Source organism: Pleurodeles waltl, chromosome 9 (assembly GCF_031143425.1).
Source record: "Pleurodeles waltl isolate 20211129_DDA chromosome 9, aPleWal1.hap1.20221129, whole genome shotgun sequence".
NCBI lineage: Eukaryota > Metazoa > Chordata > Amphibia > Caudata > Salamandridae > Pleurodeles > Pleurodeles waltl.
The window spans coordinates 1,060,534,867-1,060,560,469 of NC_090448.1; the positions used below are offsets into that span (position 1 = coordinate 1,060,534,867).

At 43.0% G+C, this 25,603-nt stretch overlaps 1 protein-coding gene and 1 long non-coding RNA gene across 3 annotated transcripts in view; one reads left to right on the forward strand and one right to left on the reverse strand.

Annotated features, from left to right (window-relative positions):
• Nucleotides 1–17,216, reverse strand: part of LOC138260323 (uncharacterized) — a 91,725-nt gene extending 74,509 nt beyond the window's left edge. Inside the window, exons 1-2 of one of the 2 annotated variants that reach the window (XR_011198838.1) lie at nucleotides 17,110–17,216; nucleotides 674–771 (exon numbers count right to left, since the gene is read on the reverse strand). This is a non-coding gene — a long non-coding RNA (uncharacterized lncRNA). Of the gene's footprint in view, nucleotides 1–673; nucleotides 772–17,069 lie in introns of both variants that reach the window. The other variant, XR_011198839.1, reaches the window with a different exon arrangement.
• On the forward strand, nucleotides 17,182–23,833 carry RPS29 (ribosomal protein S29). Its single transcript, XM_069208706.1, has 3 exons — nucleotides 17,182–17,338; nucleotides 18,021–18,120; nucleotides 23,616–23,833. Exons 1-3 carry the CDS (start codon nucleotides 17,277–17,279, stop codon nucleotides 23,622–23,624), a joined length of 171 nt encoding a protein of 56 aa, XP_069064807.1. The 5' UTR covers nucleotides 17,182–17,276; the 3' UTR covers nucleotides 23,625–23,833.
• The last annotated feature ends 1,770 nt before the right edge of the window (nucleotides 23,834–25,603 follow it).

Consider the following 25,603-nt stretch of genomic DNA (forward strand, 5'->3'; position numbering starts at 1 on the left):
GACAGTACTTACGGCTCACCACTGATCACCAGGGATGAGGTGTAGGTAGGAGCCTGTGGGTGGAGGAGGGCCTTAAACTCGCAACAGCAGCTGCGAGGGTGGGGAGAAGGACAAGAGCACAACAGGTGGAGCTGTGCGGCGTGGGAAGCCTTCTCCTGACCTCAATAGCAGGTCAAGGGTAGCTCTTCTCACGCGCTGCGGGTGCTGTTAAGAGGGGGAGGTGGGGGGGCGGAGCAGCTTGGAGGCAGGAATGGGCACGCAAGGGGGGCAGGGACGCAGCGGTGGGAACCACGGGGGAAAAAGCCGACAAAAGGCAAGAAAACGCTGCGAAAACAATGAAGAAGACGAAAAAAGGCACAAATACACAGAGAACAACAGAGAGCAGAGAAACAGAGAAACAAAGAAAGGAAAACAGACACAAAGGCAGACAGACAGTACTTACGGCTCACCACTGACCACCAGCGAGGAGGCACAGGCGGGAGCCTGCGGGTGGAGAAGGGCCTCGAACTCGCAGCAGCAGCTGCGAGGGTGGGGAGAAGGACACGGAGGCGGTGAGGAACATAAAGCCTCCTTCGCAAATAATATTAGGGCCCACAACAATTTATACCTTTGACATTGTTTACAAGGTACATAGCTGGAAAGCCTATGTGAACCTTCAGCAAATCATAAATACCTCTTTTCTGACAAATGTTAGTAGGCTGGAGGTAAGCAGTGTCTGCTCTGCTTGTCCAGTAGACCCACCATTCTTGATCTTCTCTTCCTCGTGCTTGCCTGAAAAGCAAAAAGCAAGTATATAGTGTCCTCTGTAACAGTGAGCTGTAAATAAAAAACAAGCCAAGAATGAAGGTCTGTATTCATATATGCTCTTCTTTGACAGCTAAAAAGTTGTCTTCCCAATTCTTTAGTTTGACAAGAATGTATAAAGCAGGCGGGAACACATTGGTCTGTGGGATTCCCGCAATACTGAAAAAGTGTTACACACATGTTAAGAAGATATTTGGCAAATAAGGGAATCATAGTGATTTAGAGTCCCTTTTGAGCCTGTGAAGTTAGCAGTTTACCTGAAGTTTCCATATAATGTTATTTAAATAATTTGTGGAACATATGGCAGATCATGTTCTAAAACCTTTCATCTTTCTCTGTGATACATTTCAAACTGACAGACCCACTTCCAGTGTTATATTGATCCTTGAGATTTCCTTTATCAACCAAAAGGGAATCCTATTTTGCTTTTCGTACCTTAGTTTCCAAAAATCGTATGTATGTCAGTGCAAGTCAAATAGATAGTGAAGGTGGGGACTGATCTCCTTAAAGATGAGCAGTTTTAAAATTGTCTCCAACATGGCCTGGCGTATTTTGTGCTTACTTCTAGCCACAGATCTGTTCCCTGCCTACCTGAAAGGTTCAATTTTGTGTGGCGAACCTTTTGAGATGCCTGTGGCACTCTCCTTTTCTAGCTTCAAGGGGGCATTAGGCTTGAAATGTGTGATTTAACACCCCCCTCTGTGCGTTCCAGCTAACTGTATTTGCTGTCAACCATTTGTTCAACCAACGGAAGTATAGATTGCTTTACTGGGAGACTGCATTTCTAGAATCCAGTGCATGATGGAAGTGCTGGAGCTGCCTCAGTGACCACCATGTTTGCAGTAAGTCACTCTTCGATTCTACATGCCCCTGAAAGCACAGACGCCACCTGTTCTTCATCAATTGGATCTCTGACTGCCGATGTCTCTATCGCCTTTCTACCCTTGGTGTGCCTTTCACCTGATCCAGCAACACTCCTATTCATGATGTCTGTTGTGACACTGCGAGTCACACTCTTTACAAACTGCAAACTAATGTAAAGTCTCCCAGTACTTCTTTGAAACTATGCTGACCTCTACTGGTCCTATAAAATACTACAATGCATGCTGCTTTTAAAAAAACTTGAATTTTTTGTGTTAAATCTGTAGCGCAATATAGCTTGTGATAGCTATACGGGTTTGTGTCAGTGTTCTTGAAATATGTTTTATTTCACTGAGCCTCTATTTTCAATATTATTATCACATATTAGTGCAACTTAAAATACACAAGTTGCGGATATGCACTGAACAAAAACATCTTATGTTTGATTTCATAGAAAATAATGTTGCTTCATGTATGGTAAGAAACTAGGTCACATATACAGTATAAATGACAAATGAGCAATAGCATTGTCGTTAGGTTGAAGGAAGATCATTCTAAGTTCATGCTTAAAAACAATCATTATTTTACAAAAATGCATCTCAATAAGGTGAAACACTTTGGCAAATTAAAAAAATAAACCGTTTTTTAAATTTTGAACACACTTTATCATATGTTTATGAAGTTATTGTATGATTTACCAGTCAAACAGCTCAGGGCTCTGCTTATGCAGGGGTTCTTGGAACCAAGGCAGACCCTAGGCGTTCCCTGTTAATTTGCTGGTTTGACCACTATCAGTGGAATATCTTTATAGCCACTTTGCTAGAGGCCATCTTCTTAACGTTCCCTCACACACACATGTGCACACACAGTCACATTAGCACGAGTCAGCTACTTATTGTTGTGCTGTAAGGAAGGCTCAATTCACTCTAAGTGAATGTTGCATTAAGTGCAAAACCGGGGGTGAAACTGTTGGGTTAACCACTACAGGTCACACGGCAGTGTGGCCCCTGGCATCACGCTCTGTGCAGCAGTCAGCAAGATGGAAGAAAGCGTGCCGTGCAGCAGAGTAATGGAGAGCCGATTGGTATGGTTTAACATATGACAGACAGCCGAACCGTGGTGCAGGCAGTTTGATGGAAATGTTCCCACGAACCTCACGACAAGAGTTATAAAATGGAGCAGGCCCATCAGTACAAGAGAAAGCACTCACCAGCAGCACGAGTGTCAGTCAGCAAGGACAGCGCTTAAAATGCATCACCACACGTGCACGGCAAATCCTCTCAACCCCTCCCGCAGATTCAATTAGCGCGATATACATAGTGAATGGAGGACACAAGACTGATATGCAGCCAACAAATGCAACTCCCTTTCACCATGACTTTTCTAGCATGTCCTCTCTATGATTGCTCTTGCTCTCTGCCTGAATCACTATGCACTGTGGGCCACAAGAGTCAGCGCCCCGGGGCAGACAAAATAGACCACACCCTGCACATGCCTTGGTTTATGAATCAATGGTGAGGGAACCACACACATGTGCATGCGCACTTACATCCCAGCACCCAGAAAAATATGTGTACATTTTAATATGGACCAGCCTACCTTTAGCTGAGCTGCTTGTCTGCTCCTACCTTTCTCCGAGCCTCTCATGAATAGTGGGGCCCGCTCACCACACTCACAAACACCAACTGCGGGTGCATGAAATACCCATGCGATGGATACAGGACCCCTCAGTCTCTTAAAGGAGTCTGATGCTGACTGCTCCCCTCAAACCTAACTCCTCAGATCCACATTATATTGTGTTCCTTCAGATACTCAATGGAGACAAAGGATTGTTGGCCAAAGACCATGACGAACCTAGATCTTCATTAAAAGGCTAGTCTATTCTCCTAGTGATCATGAGATTTCCTCAGCTGGATGATGCACAATTAGAAATATATATTACCTTGGATCCCCAAATGAATCTTCTCACATCTACCACCATATGAGATTAATTTGTTTCTTCATTGTAGAGCAGAGGTGGGACAGCTTGAAGTACAGCCTATCTGTTTAAAGGTTTACATGCAAAAGAAGCACACCATCTCCTTATTATCTGTTTGACAACATTATTATCTCTTGCACCTCTTGGCTTTCCTGATTCTCTACTATTGTTCTCAATCAAGGTCTCTTTATATCTTCCTGTCTAATAATTGTGGTACACTGAATGAAGATCTGCAAATCTGCAAAGTTTTCAAATCGCTTATACGTGACATTTCCATGGTTGCAGTGTGCATATTGCTGACATTATACTGCAAAATATGTGACATTTCGAATGCCACTTCTCTGCGAGTAAAACCAAGAGTTGAAGTCCATGTAAAGAGATAAAAACCAAACATTACATCCATGAGCAACGGCAGGATCCAAATAGGCCTTGAAACTGCAGTAAAACCTCTGAAGCAGAAGGTCACTAACCCGATTATTAACAAAGCTCCCGATTTTAAAGCCACAAGGGACTAGTGTCGATTGGCCCCTGCTTCAATATCAAAGAGTATTGCAGGATAGCTCATATGGCTAAACCGCTTGTATATGAAACCCCCATCACAGTTTATGGCATTGAGGGTCACCACCACTGTAGAGCTCGATGAGATAGCTCATTGGGTTGAACACGGACGGCAGAGATCATTGTGTGTGTGTGTCTCTCTCTTTTGGTGTTAAATGCTGGCTCAGCTTTTCATTTTATGAACACCCTGCCTAAAATATTTGGCCAGCTTAATTAAATGCTAAAACAAAGATCTTCCCAAACTGGGATATACATAGCCCATACAAAATATTTCCTGATTAGAACACTAGTCATGGTATGTATGACAGGCCACAGTGGTAGGACCACATGAGTGTTCAAACGAAGTGGTCTAGCCAATGAGAATCCATGTATACAGCAGGCAGACCTATGTGTGCCAATTCAGCGCTGAGCACAAACTTCAGCCAGTCTCACTGCACGCATGCTCGTCTCTTCAGAAGAGTTCACTAATTTGGAAAACTAGGGCCATGTATTCGTCTGAGGGCCGGTGGCGCATTGCAGTAGGCAGGGGCCCTGGCTTTGAACAGTGAACGGCAGCACTTGCTCTCGCTGCTCTAGTTGTGCTGCTACAGTGCTCAGAGGGCTAATGTGAGTACTGTAACACCACGGACTGGATCCCTGGGTCCTGTGGAGAGACATATGGGCAGAGAAAGGCTCCCTTCTTCCAGAATTCCTTGGTGTGGAAAGGTGACATCATCCCTTACTTAAATAACAGCAAGGAAGTCTAAAACCTCATGAGTGCTCTGCCACAGCTAGGCCTAAAGCAGCTAGCTGTTATAGTGTTGCTAAAGTAAACAGCTTAGACAGGATCTGACTAAAAGGCCTATGACAACCAGACTACTCTCCTTGACATGTGCTGCTCACACTAAAACTATCTGCTGCACACCGACCACTGCTCTGAGCTGAAGTGCCTTGTGATAGTGATGGAAATTTATAAAGTGCACGGCCACTCAAGAGTGCCCCGGCAATGAAGGCCTACTTAGATGCAAAACACCTAGGGCTTGATTACGACTTTGGCGGATGAGGAACTCTGTGACAAACGTGACGGAGATCCTGCCCACAGTTTTACAAGTTCCATAGGATATAATGGAACTTGTAATACGGCGGACGGGATATCAGTCACGTTTTTGATGGAGTATCCCATCCACCACAGTTGTAATCAGGCCCTAAATGTTCAAAAAGCCAGATCTTGAGCTTTTCTTAAAGACAGCCTCATCCTTCTTTTGGTGAAAATCAAGGGGTAATGTGTTCCAACCTCGCAGGCCAAGAAAAGAAAATGAATGTCTGCCTGTCGAAGTCCAATAAATCCTGAGGATCTTAGCCAGAAAGTTGCCAGCCAAGCGCCAGGCTCCCTGAGGATTGTAAAAAGAAATTCTGTCCGAGAGAGGTAAGCAGGACCAGAGCAGAAAACAGGGCTCTATGCATTAGAAGTGCCAATTTGCAAAAAGATTCTTTTTTCAATGGGAAGCCAATGCAAATGATGCAGATGCGTGGAAATATGTAGACAAGGACCAACCAAGATGCTACGTTCTGAACAATCTGGAGTCTATTTAGCAAGTATATAGGAAGCCCTGCCTATAGTGCACTGGCATAGTGTGAACGGGTCACCAGAGCCAATATCACAGTAATATTAGTGGACGAGGATAGAAGATACAAAAGTGTCTTGGCCATCCGTAAGATGCCAAAACATACACCAACCAAAGAACTAATGTGGGTGTGAAAAGACATCTTATTGTCAAATTTAACACCTAGATTTTTTACAGCATGGGCGTCAGAAGCTGGTACCCCTGTAGGCCAGTGGATACCCAAGTCTAATATGAAATTGTGCCCAAAACTGAGCACTTCAGTCTTCTCAGTGTTGCACTTCAGCGGGTTAATAGTCAACCACTTAAAAAGCAACATGGCTGAATCGTATCAGAGTTAATGGCCCTCCCTTTGCTAAACACAAAGAAAATCTATGTGTCATCAACATAGGAAACAATCTTAACTCTGAAGGATTCCACTAGCTTAGCCAAGGGAGCCATATAGATGTTAAAAATAGTAGGGCTAAGCACAGAATCCTGAGCATTCCCAAATTACACTCTTCAACTGGAAGAAAAGTAGGGAGGCAACCAAACCTTCTGCCTTCTATCCTCCAGAAATGATTTCAACCATTTACAGGAATTATCCTTAATGCCAATCTCAAGAAAATGGGAAAGCAGTCTGTCACACACATGAGGAGATAGAATCGTTAAAATGTGTGATATAGCCTTTTAGTGCAATGATGCGGACACCAGCACAAAAATATGATACATTGACCCTTGATGCATGGTATTTGGAAGGGCTGGATCTGTTTACCTGAATCTACACACTTGACACTTCATTTTTTCTTTGCTCAGTAAAGGCTACTCTCAATCATGTTATTTTAGAGGCCTAATCGATGTACAAATCCCCATATATTACTTCTTTGAGAGATTGTTTCACCAAACAACTGAATATTAATGGTCTCTCAGGATTCATCAAATGTAAAAAGCTACAGACATAGGTAGCTACTAAAAAAAAAACCATTGTTCTCTTACAGACAATTCAGCTATTTAAGTTATAATCGGCCAAATGAAAGAGAGACTGGGCGGGAAAAGTGATGTCTGCCTCCAGTCCTCTATGTAGAAATAGTGGAGTGGCCATTTTAATATATATAAAAGTAGAGGTTCAAACCCATACATTTTGGTCTTACCCCCAGTAGCCCCTTCGTTTTATCTGAAACACTCAACTTGTCATATGTTAAAATCGTGCTACAATAGGAATAAACTGGATTTTTTACACTAAACTCAATAGACTCTTGATGGAATTTAAACATTCTAAAGTTATGGTCGGTGGTGACTATGATGTGACCTCAGACCCTGTCCTTGACAGGCCTGAAAACTTGTAGACTGGTTCTAATAACAACAGAGAACTCTTATCAGACCTAATTTAATGTCACGCCTTATGGATCCTCCACACCTGATCCACCCAACTGATAGACATTATACTACTGTGTCTACACGAAGCAAAGCCATGAATTAAGTATTTTCTTACTACTGGTTCTTAGGTCCTCAGCGTATGATGCTGTGAAAATTTACATCATGGGATCTCAGACCGCTTCCTGCTTCACTTGGAGTTATTCTAGGAACTCGTATCTCCACTCACCAAAGATGGAGAATGTCAGCAATAGGTTTCAAGAACCCAGAAGGAAAGAAAAAGTTGCAGTCTTACTTGAAGAGTTTAATTGCACTGTACAAACACACCATTTCATCTCCTCAAATCCTGCAGGCTGCATGCAAGACCTGTGTGAGAGGCCAATTGAAGGCTCTGTAACTTTCTTGTTCCATTACTCTTCAAAGACAATTAGTCCTGCAAAAAGACATTGAAGAGCAGCTATCGCAGTAGTGCACAAGGCAATCAATAGACACTCTACTATCCATTCTAACTAGGACCCTAATTCATCGTCACTTTAAATGCTGAATGGGCACTATCCTGTATTAATTACAACCAGTACGAACAATGCAAGGAAGTGTGTCACCTTATAGCACTGCAATTAAAACCAACAAACTCCTTTTGCTCTATTAAAAACAAAAACTCAAAAGCGGACTACAATATATGGTAAATTCATATTATTCATTCTTAAAACATAACCATAATAACAAGTGTCTAAAACTAGACAGTCAAACTGCTAACAAAACCAACACAGAGCACTTCATATATCAACTCTTGATATGTTTCACCGTACATTTTCTTATACAGATTCATCAGGATAACACAAACAAATTCATGGGGTTCACTAGAGTATCAGAACAAAACTGTATTTATACCCCTAAAACATATCAACTGTGCCCAGTGAAGAATAACAAAAATGAGTAATCTCAATGCTAAAATACCGATCACAACACATAGAACTGTAAGTGACACATACCTTACTTACCAATGGGGCAACCACAGATACACCGATCAAATGTTAAAAGTAAGTCCTACAAATAATAAAGGTGCAACATAAAAAGCAGTAGAGTCATAGACCTATTACAAAAGCTATCCAATATATAAACAAAGATACACATGTGCTCACTAACCTTTTAAACAATGTCTCCTTTCAAAGTACAGACCAAAATTTACTACTCACCTCCCATAATGTTGCATGCCTCTCTTTAAAGTGAGTAAGACTCATCCGATCCAGCAAGGTAGAAGCAAACTTCAAAGATGCAGACTTTAACCAAAGTCTCAACGTTATCGAACATAGGCACACACTACTATCTAAAACAGTACTACAACCACTGAGTCCCACAAATCCGACATAAAGAAAGAACTCACACAGAAGGACTCAAAAAAGATGTACAACAGACTGACTGCTTAATCTTAACGCCTGATCATCATCACGGATCAGGCATGGATATGATTATAATGTAACAAATATGAAGTGTTCAATGAGCTTTTATAGCTATCACCCTTGACGCTGAAAAAGCCTTCAACTACCTTTTATGGGAATTCCCATTTCATATTTTGTTTTAATTATTAGATTGATTATATTCAAAAGCTCCTTGTATGACAATTTCAACAAGTATCAAGGTGCTACATGTGATGGCACAGTGCAAAAACGATCAACTGAGATAATGTGCCTGAGTATATACAGTGCACAACACACGGAAGTAGAAGAAAAAAGCAATCAACCAGCATGATATAAATCACAAATCACGTTGTAACTCAGTATTATTGGTCCTTTCATTAAATGAACATGTGGTTGATGTCAAGTCAATGTTTCGACCCTGTAAATAAGAATTTGAAAGGGTCTTCCTCACAACATTAGTAGCTGCCTGGCATAACTGGGGGATTTATCTCTATGCAGAGAAGAGGAGAGAAGATAAAATGAGGCCGACCAAGTCGGTCTTATGAGGGCACCACCGGTCGAATCTGAGCACATGCAGTAGCAGAAGAAAGAGAACCTTCACTTTGTTTTCTAGCGCTCTACCGTGAGTGTGAGTTAGAAGTTCCTAAAGAAAGTCTAATGCCTTTACAGTGACTCTGCTGCCACTGTACATTGAGTGATTTCTTCTTTGAACAACTGAATATTTGTAGGGGTACTGGGCAGGGATGTTCCTCTCCCCCTTACTCTTTGCTAGTACTTGATGTTCTACTGTTTGAGATCAGAAACTCAGCAAAGATCGAAGGTGAACATACAACTACAGGGGAACTGAAGATGATCTTTTATGTTGACAAAATTCTACCAGTGCTCGTTAACTTCTCCTTTACATTACTTATTATACTGGAGATTGTCTAGAGATTTTCTTTTTATCTGTAGAAATAAGATAAATTAAAATTCTGCTCAGGAGCTCTTATATGTCTCCATCTTCCACAGCAGGGCTGCCTTTCAAATTGTTCCTACATTGAATGTAATATCTGGGCACAATAATTATCCTACACATGTGTACTGTGGTCACAGAGAATGTTGCCCTGTTCTTGGTCAAGTTGGAATTTGACTTTGCAAAATAGAATAAGCTGATCTCTAACTGTAGCGCACAGTACAAATAACAAAAATGGCTCTGTTCCACAGATTAAACGTGTTTTTTGGCATGACACCATTCTAGATTCCATGCCTACTGACACTTGCTATCGAACAGGCAATTCATTTGTATGTCGGGGCAACATGAAGCCAAGGAGTAAAATGTGCAAACGCTGTATCTGGTAGTTCTAAGTGCAAAACTAGTCAAAATGCAGCAGAGAGCAGTACAGGGTCAATACAAGTATAAAATCAATAAGTGACAGGAGAGGTAGCTGATTTGTGTTTTTAAAGAGGTGTATCTTTAACTTTTTCCTAAACTGGAGCAGCTCTGGAGTGGTACTGATAGATACAGAGTTGTTCCACATCCTGGGTGCATAGATGGAAAGGCATGTTGCTTTATTATTTTCTTTTTTAAACTTCTTAGTCTGGACCCACTGGAGATAGTGAGGTTTTCTGCAAGATAAGTCAGAGTATTAGATGTGATGGCTTTATAAATGCTGTAGCTGTTTTTTTAATATGATGCCAGCTGGCAAGGGGAGCCAGAGGAGTTCCATCAGGCTAGGGGTGCCAGTGTGAAGTCTAGGAGGCCGTGAAACCGGGTCTTACAACCACCCCGATGCAAAAGTGTGACAACTTAAACAGCAGTTCTGAAGTCACCTTCTGGAAGAAACCTTCATTTTCGTTAGAAGAGATTGCAGGTAGCAGACCGTCTTTGTTTTTTTGGCAATTTGTACCTTTAGGGTGATGCTGGTGTCCATCGTGAATTCAAGTGACTTGGCATTCAATAACAGTTTTGTTAAAAACATTCAAGGGTCATGTCATTGAGCCAGCTATGTACCGTTCCTTATTTGTTATTCTCCGCAGGAATTTTAACTTGATTGATTTGAGCTGGAGGAAGGCTCTGGACATTCAGGTCTTGATGATAGGCAAGCAGTGCTTGAGGTGTTGCATTTCTGAAACAGAGGAGACTTCTAAGAAGAATTAGCTATCATCTGTTTCTTTGTGAATCTCAATGCTCATAGTTGTGAATAGAGCATCAAGTGGCTTCATTTAAAGGTTGAAGATTACAGGCTAAAGCATGAAACCCTGGGGGACTCTGCAGGTGATAGGAACAGTTTAGGACCGGGAGGTGCTCATGTGAGCAAACTGGTGTATTTTGGACGTCAAGGGGTCTGAAACTCTCTCATACACAATTATATTATACAACTCGCCATATTTCACATCCAAAATTTCACTTTGTCACTACTGTAGAAATCCCAGACTGGGTAATTATCAAGAAATACCTGACAGGTGGTCTTTTAGGCACTGCACACTTGTATGGCAGGAATACTTTAACCTGTAATCCCACAAATTCACTGCTTTGTGAAACAGGAAATTTCACCATCTTTCACATCCAACCTTGTGCCCTTGTGATTCAAGGCCCGTTTACACCTTTATCTTAAAAGATGGTGCAAATTCAAAGGACTAGTGTTCAAAGTTAGATGTTGGACTTTTGGCCTAAACTTAGACCAAACATCGAACTTTACCTTAGTGAATTGGGCCCTGCATTGGCAGTTGCCAAGATGTGTGTTTTGTGACAATGGAGATTACACACCTCTCCCACATACAAAGTCTCTTAAAGACCTGGATGCTTTTGGGATCTCATGAAGGTAAAGACTGTTAGGTCAGCAACACCTCTGACTTTATTTGGGACCACTTTATTGTGGGGATAGGGCCACAAGAGTCAGACACTTAGCCATGGATTTTCCTTTTTCTCCCACTCTTTCGTCTTCACATTCTTCTATGACATTGTGGTGCTGTCTTCTTTTACAGAACATGCTACAGCACATCATAATGTAAGTAACTTGTTCAATACAATTCTGTGCCCAAAAAAGGTTTGCACATACTCTTGCTACATATGTTAAAGGGAACACATTTCAAAACTGGCAGTTCTTTTCAGATATTTCACAGTGGTTGGATTGCCATCTTCTGGGCCTGCTTTTTTTAAGGGGCTCTTACTCTAAGGGACTTACCAAACTCTCTTTTGTTTTATTCTGTTTCTTTTTCCTTTTATTCTACATAAGCCTTGGACTCGGGCGTCCCGTGTTACTGAATGCACTAAGCCTAATACCTTACAAAGGGCCTGATTACGACCTTAGTGGATGGGATACTCTGTCACAAACGTGACGGATATCCTGTCTGCCATATTACAAGTTCCATTATATCATGTGGAACTTGTAAAACGGCAGATGGGATATCCGTCACATTTGTGATGGAGTATCCCATCCGCCAAGGTTGTAATCAGGCCCATAGTCTCTTATGTCTCATTGAAGGTTTTTCTCAATAACTATAGAAATATTGTTGACTTTGACTGTTCTGTTGTTATCTTTTCACACAACTGAAGTAAGGAATGCTAATACAAATATGTTTCAAAAAAGGTCATATACTCATCCACCGAAGTATTTCTTATAATTTGATATCTTCCTGAATTCAACCAGTGGGTAATCATTCAATGAGTGCACATTTATGATAACCAGGGTCATGGCTTCTGTCATTTGATGCAGCAAAATAATTCTCTGTATGATCCTGGTCAAACCTTTAAACTTCCCAAAATTGCGTTTAAGCCAGACATGTCCCTACTTAACCTTTTTTGGCAACTTCAAACCTAAGAGTGAGGATTGTGTGCAATTTGGAACTCTTCTCAATAACTGGGCTGCACAATTTATGCTTAAAGGGGGTCCAGTAGAAGAATATGTTTAAATGGAATTACATCATTGCAGGGTAAACGTTGTTCATAATCTTTGGTTAAAAAGACTGCCAATGTTTCTGAGAAGAGACAAATGGAGAAAATGGCAAATTGCTCCAAAATGCTCCCCAACATTGTCAGAATCATACCCCAATACTGTTGCAAGTATTAAAAGTATGATTACATTCACTCTGGGGCTCCTTAGAGGATCCCCAGCACTGCTACCACGAGTCTTACAGGGTTTTCCAGGCAGCCCAGCTGCTGCCACTCCTGATCAAGCCCAGGAAGGCAGAACAAAGGATTTCCTTTGGGAGTGGGAGGTAACACCCTATCCCTTTGGAAATAGGTGTGACTGGCTTGGGAGGAGTATCCTCCCCAAGCCACTGGTTTGCTTTGAAGGGCACATTTGGTGCCCTTTGTGCATAAACCAGTCCACACCGGTACAAGGACCCTAGTCCCTGCTCTGGTGCAAAACTGGACAATGGGAAGGGCAGTGACCACTCCCCTGTCTATCACCATCCCAGGGGTGGTGCTCAGACCTCCTCCAGAGGCTCCCTGGGTTCTGAAATCTTGTTGCCAAGGTTGGCAGGGAACTCTGGCAACATCTGAGGGTCCATGCCAGGCATGTGACGTCAGAGCCCCCTCCTGATAGGTGCTTACCTGGTTAGGTGGCCAATCCCACTTTCAGAGCTATTTAGGGTCTCTCTCTAGGGTGGATCCTCGGATTCGGCTTGCAAGACTCCAGCAAGATTCCTCTGCAACCTCCACTTTGACTTCTGGCCACTCAAACTGTGACTGGACACTCCAGGAACCGACAACGCTGCAACCAACAAAGAAGACTCTTCTGCAACTTTGTTTCCACATCTCCTGCCAGCTTTGCAACAATTCCCTGGCCGTGCATCCTCAGAAGACAGCAACTCTTTGGCCTGCGCAAGAAGAAGACAGAATCTCACTTGGAGTGAAGGAGTCACTCTCCTGCACTTACAGACACCTACCACGGCTGCATGGATCTGATCCTATCTTGAACTGCATGGATCCTGCATCATGGGTGGTGGTCCGGAGTATCCTCTTGGTCCTCTCTGCCAGCTGTCCAACTTTGGTGAAGGTAAGCCCTTGCCTTCCCACTCAGGGCAGTACCCCAGTGCACTGGGTCTCTTGCAGAATCCAAGGCTTGTTTGCACCTCCTTCAAGGGATCTTCAGGCGACATGTAGCTCCAGCCCCCAGCACTCATTCCTGCAAAGCATAGCCTCCTGCGTGGTTCTCCGGCAGCGTGGGATTCTCTTTTGTAGAGCCTCATGGGCTTCTTCTGTGACTCCTGTGTCCTGGTCCTGTAGGACTCCTGCAGGGGCTGACTCTGCGCCTGTGGACTCTCTGTGACGCTGAGGGTCCCTTGTGACTCCCCCTCCTGGGCTGAGTCATCCTGGGCCTTGCTGGTCAATGGCAGCACTGCTTTTCCACTAATTGTGAGTTTGCCTTTGCCAAGGCTTGTTGGTGGAATCCTGTATCGACACCCTTCTGCAATCTTCACTCCAGCCTGGGACATCATCTGCATCCATCAGGATCTCTTCTCCGGCTCCAAGGCTGCAGTGCTGACCTGTTCTTCATCACCATCAACCAACTCCTGCAATACAGCTGGGTGGGTAGTAGCTCCTATTCCTCCTGGACTCCACTGTGACTCTTGGACTTGGTTCCCCCTCTCTCCACAGGTCTCCTGCTTTCCTGGTCGCTGGGGGGCACTGTGTTACTTACATCTGTGGTTTTTAAGTACTCCTGGCTCCCCTGTACACATTCCACTGGCCTAGGTGGGTGTCATGTGTTCACAATCGATTTTTTTAATATATGGTTTGTGCTCCCCCTAAACACTGTTTTCTAACCTTTTCTATGCCTATTTCTGATTGCTAGTGTATATATTTAGTGTACTACTTACCTCCTATTGGAGGGTTGTTCTACTAGTATTTTGTGGCATTGTGTTCCAAAAATAAAGTACCTTTATTATTGTACAATTTAGTGTTTTCTTTCATGTGTGTAAGTGCTGTGTGAGTACAGTGGTATTGCATGAGATTTGCATGTCTCATAGATAAGCCGTGGCTACTCATCCACAGTTACCTCTAGAGAGCCTGGCTTATACCCACTGCCTACACTTCACTAAGGGGGGATACCTGGACCTGGTATAAGGGGTAAGTACCTAAGTACCCACCACACACCAGGCCAGCTTCCTACACTTTACTTTTTTTTTATTGTTGAAAACAAAGAATGAATTTATATTTCTTGTGTATACTTGTAGTAACTATGTCAACAGCAATCTAAAAAAAACAATTTTAGGGATTTCGTGTTTTTGATAAGTATATAAACTTGAGGTTCCTCAATGATATTTCTATTGTGCTTCATCATCGATCACAGAAAGCACTCTTCTAAAATGTAACCCTGCTCTAAGAGGGATAATGATGATAGAAAGAAGTGTAGGGTGAAGAACCCTGGTTGTTGTCCTCCTCCTACTACTTTTTCTCTGGATCATCCTATGCTTCTTGAAAATCAGTTAAAACATTTGATACCACTGTCAGAGGCTCTACATAGATCAGGGGGAAGTAAGATAATGTTGTTCCCGATCTTGCTGCAAAGAGAATGGAAGGATTCAGAAAAGGCAGATGTTCCTAACTTTTTGAAACACCTATTTCCCCTAGCAAAACAAACATAGAGCTACTGCTAAAAGTAAAAAACAATCCCAATGCTTGCAAACTTAGCAGGACAATCATCAGTAATTTTAGATGATGCTTTAGCAGAAAATGTGACAAATCACAGTGTGGAGACATCACTGAAGAAGGGGGTTTGTGAGCTTTAATTTTGCAATGAGAGTGGCAATCGTATCATTAGAGTGCATCACAGTCACTGGAGAAAGATTTTCATAACATAACAGCACACAAGCTGAAAACATTGAGCCTCGTGTGCTTTTAGTAGCTTACCAGTGCTGTGAGGGTGGCCTAAACTCCAGAAAAGACATGACGCATGCATGCCTTTCACAAATGAAAGCAAGCGGATTTTAAAAGGCAAGCCCACGAACCAATGAAAGTGACTGACGTGACATGGGCGTGGTTGGAAGCCCAAAGAGAGATTACTACAGGGGACGAAGCGCTTTGCACTCGCCCCTAAAAATAACAAACTGAAGAAGGGTAAGCCATTGAATAAGAAGCAAGCAATTGAGAGTGGCAATAAAGCCCACCAATGGTAAGCAACAGGTGAGCTTCAAACCCACTGTGAGTTTTGTTAAGACTATGTCTTTGCCACTATATACTCTTTTTTTATGTCTATGTTGATTTGACGACTTTAGAAACATAATGTATGTAACACTGAACATTGGTAAAATTTCCTGACAGCTTTAGCAATGAATATTGTGCACGACCTACAGATCGGTTTTCTCTCTCCGTGTATGACATGAATACAGTTACAGGGACGTGTAATTGTGACATTCATTGGGGGGGTGAATAGGTCTGGGGTAAGATCACTTAAAGTTCCTTAATAAAAAGGTACTGTGTAAGTCTAGAGTCATAAACGAATCCCGGAAAGTAGTTTTAAAAGACTACTCGTTAGGGAAGGCGTTTTCATTTATGGAAACAATAATAAAAATGGATTTAGATACAGTAAGTAAACACAGAAAAAAAAGACTGCGTCTCACTGTATTGCCCAGGCTGGTTTACAGTGTCTATTCACAGGCGCGATCCCACTACTGATCAGCACGGGGGTTTTGACCTGCTCCGTTTCCGACCTGGGCCGATTCACCCCTCTTTAGACAACCTGGTTTATCTGTGCTCCCACAGAATCACCATATTGATACCGAACTTAGTGTGGACACCCGATCGACATAGCACACAGCAGCCCAGAACTCCTGGACTCAAGCGATCCAACAACCTCAGCCTCCCATGTAGCTGGGATTACAGGCGCACGCCACCGCGCCCAGCGAAGGTACAGGGCTGAATTACAACAGAAGACTCTGTAAACCAATGACATCACTATGACTTCCCAAGCTCTCATTGGATATTGTTCCAAGGACCCCCGCCTCCTACTTAATAACTCGCATACCAATGGATTCATACAGCGCACATGACCATGTGCCTTTAGTGGCCATGTTTAAGTAGGGCTGTGATCGCCAGTATCGCACACCGCCCGCTCTCTCACCTGACGATGATTTGATTACATACATCTAAGGAGTACAGCAAGGCTGGAAAACCCAGCCTTAATAGATACAATGGTCAGAGTAAACGGTACAGCATACTGACAGTCTCTTCGGGCACTATAGAGAGAACTTCCCCTGTCTAAAAAAACGCTACCGCAGAAGAAAGAACTCTAACTGTATTAATATTCAAATGCGACCATTATGGAATTGCAAGATTTCAAGTTCAGGAAAACAGGTAATAAATAGGTCAACGGCCAAAAGCATACAGATACCTACAGGCTGCAACAAGATAGGAATTTTAGAAAAACCATAACACATTGTGTAGTTAGGTTTTACACGTATTCAAAATATAGTTCTTTTCTGGGCCACGACTGATTATCTGCAAACAGATTTAAATATTCATTAAAATACAAAATAAATTACATGCATTACGGTGCTTTAATTGAACACCTGTAGTTTTTCGATGCTGTTTCGATCATATTTGCGATACCTCTAGATTAGTATGTTAGAAGTACGCCGACCACAAGCAAGATGGCGGATGTACTCTTCCTGCACCGGAAGTTGCTTCTCGCACTGTACGATGGGACTGACGCCGATGGGTTGATTATGTGATGCTAGACTCCGCCTCTTCCTTTTCGCGATCTGTGAAAGAACAAGATGGGTCACCAGCAGCTTTACTGGAGCCACCCAAGGAAGTTCGGACAGGGTTCCCGATCCTGGTTAGTCAGTGGTGGACTGTTAGGAAAGGGGGTTTCTTTGATGCACGTGGCCTCCGGTTGTCTCGGTTTTTTCAGGGCTCAATAGGGTAGGAGAATCGTTTAAGTGGGAGCAGTAGTACTAACCCGCGTGTGGCACGTAAATGGCGGCGTACTGCACGTCCAGTGAGGTTGAAGCGGACTTTTTCTAGTGCCGCTCATTCGGGCAACACAGTAAAATAATTGACACTTGAAACCTAAACTATTTGTTTTACTGCTACTCCATCCTCGTCCCAGTCATTGCCTCGATTCATCATCGCATATTTTACTCGCTGTAAAAGCGCTTTCTTTCCACAGTCATTTGCTCTTATTTAAAGCACACGTATTGGCTGCTTGCAGTTTTTGACGACCACTGTATGCTAAACTATACGGAGTGTCAAAAAGGCGACTATGTATCCATGGTTGCGATGTAAAGTACGTCTGTGTATGATGAAAGAGGGGCGAGGAGAAATGTAGTTTGCTCTTCGTTTCTTACACAATGTAGTAATTAAAACATCTAGGATTTATGTTGAAGAGTTTGTTGATTTTTGAATGCTTTCTGCTTGTCATTTCCGTTAATGACTTGACGGCAGCGTGCATTGGAATCAAACTTCAGATGCGCGTAATACCACGGTAACTTATAGTAATGTCTGCTCTTCTTTTGTAGCCGCGTGTGCTCGAACAGGCACGGACTGATTCGCAAGTATGGTTTGAATATGTGCCGCCAGTGTTTCAGGCAATATGCCAAAGATATCGGCTTTGTGAAGGTAAGCTAATAACCGCGCACAGTTAACTTTGTCTATTTGTGTTTATCCCCCATTGGTAGCCTTTTTTTGACATTTCCTTGTAAAATGTTTGACCGTCGCTTTCAGAGATGTAAGTTCCATATGTGTAATTCTTTGCGTTGTGATCTTTGTTATAGGTATTGTTATGCTACATGTCTGTACGAGTTAATTGCTCACTCCTTTCCAGTCATAAGGGAAGGCGCATGGGAGCTGGTTTCTATGACCATTTAGTTCTGTTTATAACAGCTTAGGCCATATGCGATAAATGCAACACTGTTTCTGAACTTTGCAAAGCGTTTTACTCGTAGTGCCAAGGTTAATGGTACTTGTACGTCGCCTAAGGATGAATGCAGAATTGAAATTGTGACGTACTGATCAAAGCAAATGCCAGATGTGTATTTCTAACCCTTATTCAGTCTGCTGACTTGTAAATCTGTTGATGCTTCTGTCGTGGGTTAAGGGAGTCGCTGGGGAGCATGGGGCGAGTGTAGCTGGGCACAGGCAAATACGGAAACGTACACATGTACGAGTGCCGAATATCTTGCTGCGGAATTTTGAGCCGTTGAAAAGTAGTTATTAATTGCAATTTAATTAAAAGGGAGTGCTTGTGAGCTTTGTTTGTAAAAAGCATTAAGCCGGACAGGCCTCTTAAATTAATATCATATTTGTCTTTACGTGTTCTTATTGGATGAGCATATCCCTTTGCCACTGACGTCAGACCTTGCAGGGCTGACCGGTTCTTTTTGCGCCGTCCCTTTTCAAGTTATTTTTTTTCCCCCTCAATTATTTTTACGTTATAAAGTGGAACTAGCTTATGCTGAAATACAAAGTATTTTCTTTCAGGCGCTGCTATCTATTAATCTCAACTATCATTTAGCACACTAATCAACTTGCATGTGTTATAGCCAAACCCAGCCTTAGGTTCCATTAATTGGATCACAGTTGATAACCTGATTTGGTTCTTTTTAATTGCCTTATGGCCCTCCCCGTGGACGCTTTGCTGAATGCTGCAGATAGTCTGTCTTAATGTAGTGTTGCGCCTCTCGAGTCCTTCACCAGCAGCATATTTTTTCCTTAGTGTGGGAGAAGTACTGGGACAGAGTAACATTTTCATGGCTTTGGTCGTTGCCGTTCTGTAAGGTAGCTATGACAAAGCAGCTTAGGCTGATCTAGGAGACGTGAAAAGCTCCTACTATACCACTTATATCATACGAAAACGCAATACTCAGTTACTAAAAATAAGGGTGCTTTATTTTTATGGCTATGCCAAAAGTATCTCAGTGAGTAACCTCAGTTAGAAGGTAAGTAATATACCCACGTTATATGTACACAAACCCAAAACAGGTAAGTAATAGTAAGGAAAGTAATGCAAACAGTGTAGAGTTACAATAGGATGCAATAAGTGAACACACGACTATGGGCAACACAAACCATATATTCCAGAAGTGGAATGCGAATCAGAAATGGACCCCAGACCTATGGGAGCTTGTAGAGGGTCGCTGGGACTGTAAGAAAAGTCAGGGTGTCCAAGATACCCCACCCCAAGACCCTGAAAAGTAGGAGTAAGGTTCCCCTACTACCCCAAAAGGACACCATAGTCGCGATACAGAGATTTTGCAAGAACCACAAACACCATCAAAGCACTGAAGACTGATTCCTGGACCTGCAAGGCAAGGGGACCAAGTCCAAGAGTCGGAATAGTGTCCGGGGGTGGGACAGGCGCCCAGGAAACCCCAGATGAAGGTGCAAGAAGGCTGTCTCTGGGTGGAAGAAGCCAAGGGTTCTGCAACAGCGAAAAGGGATAGGAACTTCTCCTTTGGATGGAAGATGTCCCACGGTGTGCTGGAGGTGGCAGAAGTGTTTCCACGCAGAAATACCGCAAACGAGCCTTGCTAGCTGCAAGGGACGTCACAGTAGAGGTTTTTGTGTGCTGGGGACCAGGAAGGACCAGGATGTCTCCCCTTGGAGGAGACAGAGTGGGCGCTCAGCAACTCGGAGATCCCCCTCAGAAGTACCGGAGCAGGCACTTGAAAGATTTGTGAACCGGAGCTGGCTCAGTCACAAAGGAGGGTCCCACGATGTCTGAGTCCAACTCAGAGGGTTGAGTACTACAGGAAGGAGTGCTGGGGACCCAGGCTAGGCTGTGCACGAAGGAATCCTTGGAGAAGTGCACAGAAGCCGGATCAGCTACTCTTCCCCAGCCCATCGCACCTATTTTGAGAGGGTTTAACACCCTCTCGGAGGAAATCCTTTGTTCTGCCTTCCTGGGCCGGGGCTGCCCAGACCCCAGGAGGGCAGAATCCTGTTTGAGCGGCTGCAGTGGAAACCCGGAAAGGCAGTTTGGCAGTACCCGGGTTCTGTGCTAGAGACCAGGAGGATCATGGAATTGCCACCCCAATACCAGAACGGTATTGGGGTGACAATTCCATGATCTTAGACATGTTACATGGCCATGTTTGGAGTTACCATTGTGACACTATACATAGGTAGTGACCTATGTATCGTGCATGCGTGTAATGGTGTGCCTGCATTCACAAAGTCTGGGGAAATTGCCCTGAACGATGTGGGGCCACCTTGGCTAGTGCCAGGGTGCCCACACACTAACTTGCCACCCAACCTTCACCAAGTGAGGGCTAGACATATAGGTGACTTATAAGTTACTTATGTGCAGTGAAAAATGGCTGTGAAATAACGTGGACGTTATTTCACTCCGGCTGCAGTGGCAGGCCTTTGTGAGAATTGCCTGAGGTCCCTATGGATGGCAAAAGAAATGCTGCAGCCCATATGGATCTCCTTGAACCCCAATACCCTGGGTACCATATACAAGGGATTTATATGGGTGTACCAGTGTGCCAATGAGAATTGGTAAATTTTAGTCACTAGCCTACAATGACAAATTTAGAAAGCAGAGAACATAAACACTAAGGTTCTGGTTAGCAGAGCCTCAGTGATAGTTAGGCACCACCCAGGGAACACATACAGGGCACATACTATGAGCACTGGGGTCCTGCCTAGCAGGATCCCAGTGACACAAGGGCTAAAACATACATACAGTGAAAAATGGGGGTAACATGCAAGGCAAGATGGTACTTTCCTACAGCCCTTATTTGGTTAAACAGTGTGGCTAACTGAACTTTTGCTACATCGCAGGATGCATGGCAAGTTAAAATCGTGGCCCCCAGTGAAATTGGGCTATGCGTCATATTTGTTAGCATTTACATTATTGTGGTTTTATAGAAGGGAAGTCCTAGATAGTGATTCAAAGTTACAATTACACAAATTCGCTGTCCTATTAACAGCCATGGTTCTGCTCGAGCTGTCATGCACTCGTAATAGTCAGGCTATCATGGTTATTCAATATGACCTTATCATAGTTCAGTGCTTTCTTTACACTCTGAAAGTACCTCTGATATCCACAGATAGGAACAAGCCCCGCCCCGCCCCCAAAATTGGAATGTAAAAGCAAGAACACAAATTAAATTGACGCTTTCAACAGTGAGTTCAGGCAGTTTTCCTTGCTGTTAGGAAGGAAACTTTTAAGTTGGGGAATATGACCACCTAGTCTGACTTCATGATTTGTTAATAAGTGGGCATTTTGTGCACTTCTGTCCTTTCTGGTATATGTCGGTATGCATACTTAGCAAAGACGACATGAGGAGCAAGGCCAGTATGCAGGAGGGTATTAGTATGTAGTTTTAGGTACTATCCAGTTTATCCCAGTCAGAGCCATACAACTTGGAATCATTCCCAGTCAAATAGTGTGCATCTCCATTTTGTTGAGTAGCTGGCCAGCTTAGCTGTATACGTTAGTCTGTCTAGTACCAGCTTTGAGTTATTTTGTAACTACAGTATGTCAGGTATCCCTGATACTTGTCCTGTGATTCCATGATATGGGACCAGTCTCTTGTAGCAGATTTTTCTTGTCTTCCTGGAACCATTGCTATGCATGATGTAGGTTCTTTGCATGGGTTTTAGAGGATGATTCATTTAGCAGAACATTGTGCAATTCCCACGTCACCACTGTATTGGCTTTCACTGTGCCCTTCAAGTATATACCGTGGAGGACCAAGACATTCTTCTGTTCTGTGAGGTTTGTCCAAGTTGCATTAAAATTGTAGGGTTCTTGGCAGTTTAAGTGCACTGTCCTTAAACGATCCAGATGATTTAAGAAAAAAGGGCAACCCCGTAATCCAATGACCTCGGTAAAACAATTAGTAATACAAATGGTCCTTCTGGGGGAAGCGTAGCCCCTGACTTCCACTGTAATAGTTAGTCAAAGAACCCTACTTAAAAGCAAGGTTTATATATTACTATGTTTAGGTGCTCCTGTGTGGTGACGGTACAGTGAAAAGTGATATAGTGAATTAATAGTGCACTGTATACTACACACACGCCCCACCCCCAGATAGGGATAGTATGACATTCTTGACATTCGTTTTGAGTGTCTATATTCACAATCAAATTAAAACTGTCCACATTGTAAATTCTGTTTCAACCCACGTAACCAAATGAATTAGAAACTGGTCTTCAGAACAGATATGTCCTGTGATTCCAAGATATGGGACCTGTCTTTTGTAGCAGATTTCTTTTTGCTGGAACAATTTCTACGTATGATGTAGGTTCTCCTTATAGATTTTAGAAGATGATTCGTTTATCAGGACCTCGTGCACTTTGTCCAAGTTGCATTAAAATTGTAGTGTTCTTGGCGGTTTCAGTGTACTATCCATAATTAATACAGGGCACGAAGGCTGTATCCCAACCAGTACTGCCACCCCTGTACATGTGGATGTATGGCAGAAGATACGACTGTATGTGTGGATGGTATGGCCCACATTTAAGCATTTGTGGGTCGATTTCAAAGTCTGAGCTGTTTGGACATTAAGCCTCCTAATGAAATATACTGTTTAGTAGCATAAATTAGGAGAAGATCAGTTGACCTGCCCTCAGTATGTTCTATTGTCACCCACAATTGATGTTATGGCTCTGGGAGCGTGAATGTTGAGTGCTGCAGTACTGCTGAACTCCATGTGTTAGGCATTGACCCCCTGCATATCACCCCAATATTCAACTTTGTCGTTATTTCGTGCTTCTTATATGAATGAGTTAATTAATACCTCTGCCAATGTTCAGGTACATAAGCGAAGGGCAAACCCACTGATCTAGACCTTAAGGGGGTGCCTGATCATGGCTAAAAGATGAATTGTATAGGATGTTCTCTTTACCACTGTGTATTCCGTGAACAAATAAGGTGTGCTGGTAATTCAGAGGTGACTTATGTTTAAAAAAAAAAAAAAATGCAAAGGAATTTTGCCTGAATGAATTTCAAAGTTCAGTTGTCGGATACATCACAAGTGCTTATAAATCTTTTTGTGCAATTTATTTTAAATGGTCCGATTATTTTAAAAAAAATAGTTCTGCATATGTATAGTCTGTTGTATTAGCAGATTGCCTTATGTTTTTTTTTCTTTCTTTCCTAGTTGGATTAAGCTAATTAATAAAAAAAACAAAAAACGCGGCTGCGTGGAAGTCTAAGGGAAGAGCGACGAAGAACGCTTTGGATATGCAGAAAATGGACTATGCTCACACCATGTTCGCTTAGCTGTTATATCCTACAAAAATGGCAGTCAAGATATGACTGGAATGTTGAAGATGCTTTTGCTCCGTAAACAGCTTGGAAATAAATGGTGGCAGTCTGTTTTTGTGTTGCCTTCAATTTATTTACTATAACTTTCGGTACTGTAGTTTGGTAGGATTTCTGGGTGAGGCTGGTGTCCTTAAGCCAAACACTTGGATATGTTTAACTTTTTGGCAATTTAATGTACCTATTGTACTTAAAATTGTATTTGAGCTTTATGCACAGGTAGTTCATTTCACTTGTTTGGTATGCTTAAAAGCGCTCCCTTCCTAAGTGCAAGACTGTCTTTATTCTTGCCATTCTTTGCTGTGGAATGCTCGCTTAACCTTTAGGGAGGACCAATGCTTATTTTACACTTATGTATTCACATGTCATTAAAGAAGTGGCAACGGGGATAGCCTATGGCACGGGGCATGAATTGAGTGTGGTGTGGACAACAATGGATACCATGCAGGCCTTTGTCACAAGAAGACCGTGACTGCATAAAAAACTAGATAGCATGTTGCTTACTATACCAGAGTATATGTTGCCTACTGCGGAGTGGTATTCTGTCTGCATGTGGAAGTACTTCAACTCTTGCTGAATATTACTCAGAAGGCCCCTTCCCAATACAGGCAGTGTAGATGCTTGGAGAATGTAAGTGTCTGAACGTGAAGTGGCAGACAGGAAAGTCTTAGCTTTTTATGTTCATTTAGTTAGGACAGGGGCTCTAAGTGTGCAGCTGTTTCAAGAAGATAACACAAAGCATTATTAGCCAGAAAAGGATTTCTGGTTCAGTTTGTTAAAATGCATACAGGTACTGCTTATTCATGCATGCTTCGTCCTGAACTATTAAGCAACAAGGGCTGCCTAGATACCACCTGGATCTAGGGACAGCCAAACACCTATATCTCACCTAAACTTTATTCTGGCGCAGCAACTATCACTTCCAGGGTGGCTGTCCATGGCCCACTGTCACTAGTCGAGTACCAGCTCACCCCAATGGACATGTCTTACCCCCTATCAGGTGGGGGGGGGGAACACACATGGGGGTGCTCCCCTGCCTGGACAGGGTACACCTTGGTATCTCCACCCTGCCCTCTGCCTTCCACCAGCTTCACTGCCTGGGCTTTCCAGGGAAGTGTAAGGCAGCTTAGAGTTGGCCCCTGCATCAGGACTGAGTGCAGGCATGCTAGTGCACCTGCAGGCCTCGTCCATAGGCCAAGGACATGACTAACAGGGTCTTTTAGGGGGTGGCACAGCCAGTGCACCTCCCCTCTAGTAGCCAGGGCCGTACCCGCGCTTGGTATTGGTGTACATATTTCACAGGGCCCTTCTGGGTACAGTACCTCAACTGTCCCACCCCTTCCTACCATATGACGCACACACTTTCCCACTGCAAGTGGGAAAGAGCCCTAAGGTCATAGTCAGCAAAGATTATTAGAAACAAGCATTTGGAATGCAACAGGTTTTGCGTTTGCTTGAGCTAGAGCAATTAGCATTGTAAAATCCTAAACAGGCGTTTCTTGTCACATGTTGAAAATGAAAATAAGTTTCACATAACTAACTGGACTTTCTTTCCATATAAACTGAAAAGTTTCACATAAGCGAGCTGAGGGCCGCCATCAGTGCAAAGCAGACACACAAAGGGAAATAGGTTTCACTATGAGTGAAGTTTTATCTGCAAAAGTGCAATTAGTAACCGGGTCTATGTCAGAAAAAGTAGTCCAGAAACCAGACGGAAAACATCGAGCCTCATATGTTTTCAGTACTTGGTCGCTGAGCTAGAGGAGGGCTAAACACCAGAAAATGCATGATGTATGCATGCCTTTCACTAATGAAAGCAAAGAT

Coding starts and splice junctions, on each gene's coding strand:
- RPS29 (XM_069208706.1), top strand. CDS start 17,277: ATGGGTCACCAGCAGCTTTACTGGAGCCACCCAAGGAAGTTCGGACAG. Junction 17,339..18,020: donor GGACAGGGTTCCCGATCCTG/GTTAGTCAGTGG, acceptor CTTCTTTTGTAG/CCGCGTGTGCTCGAACAGGC.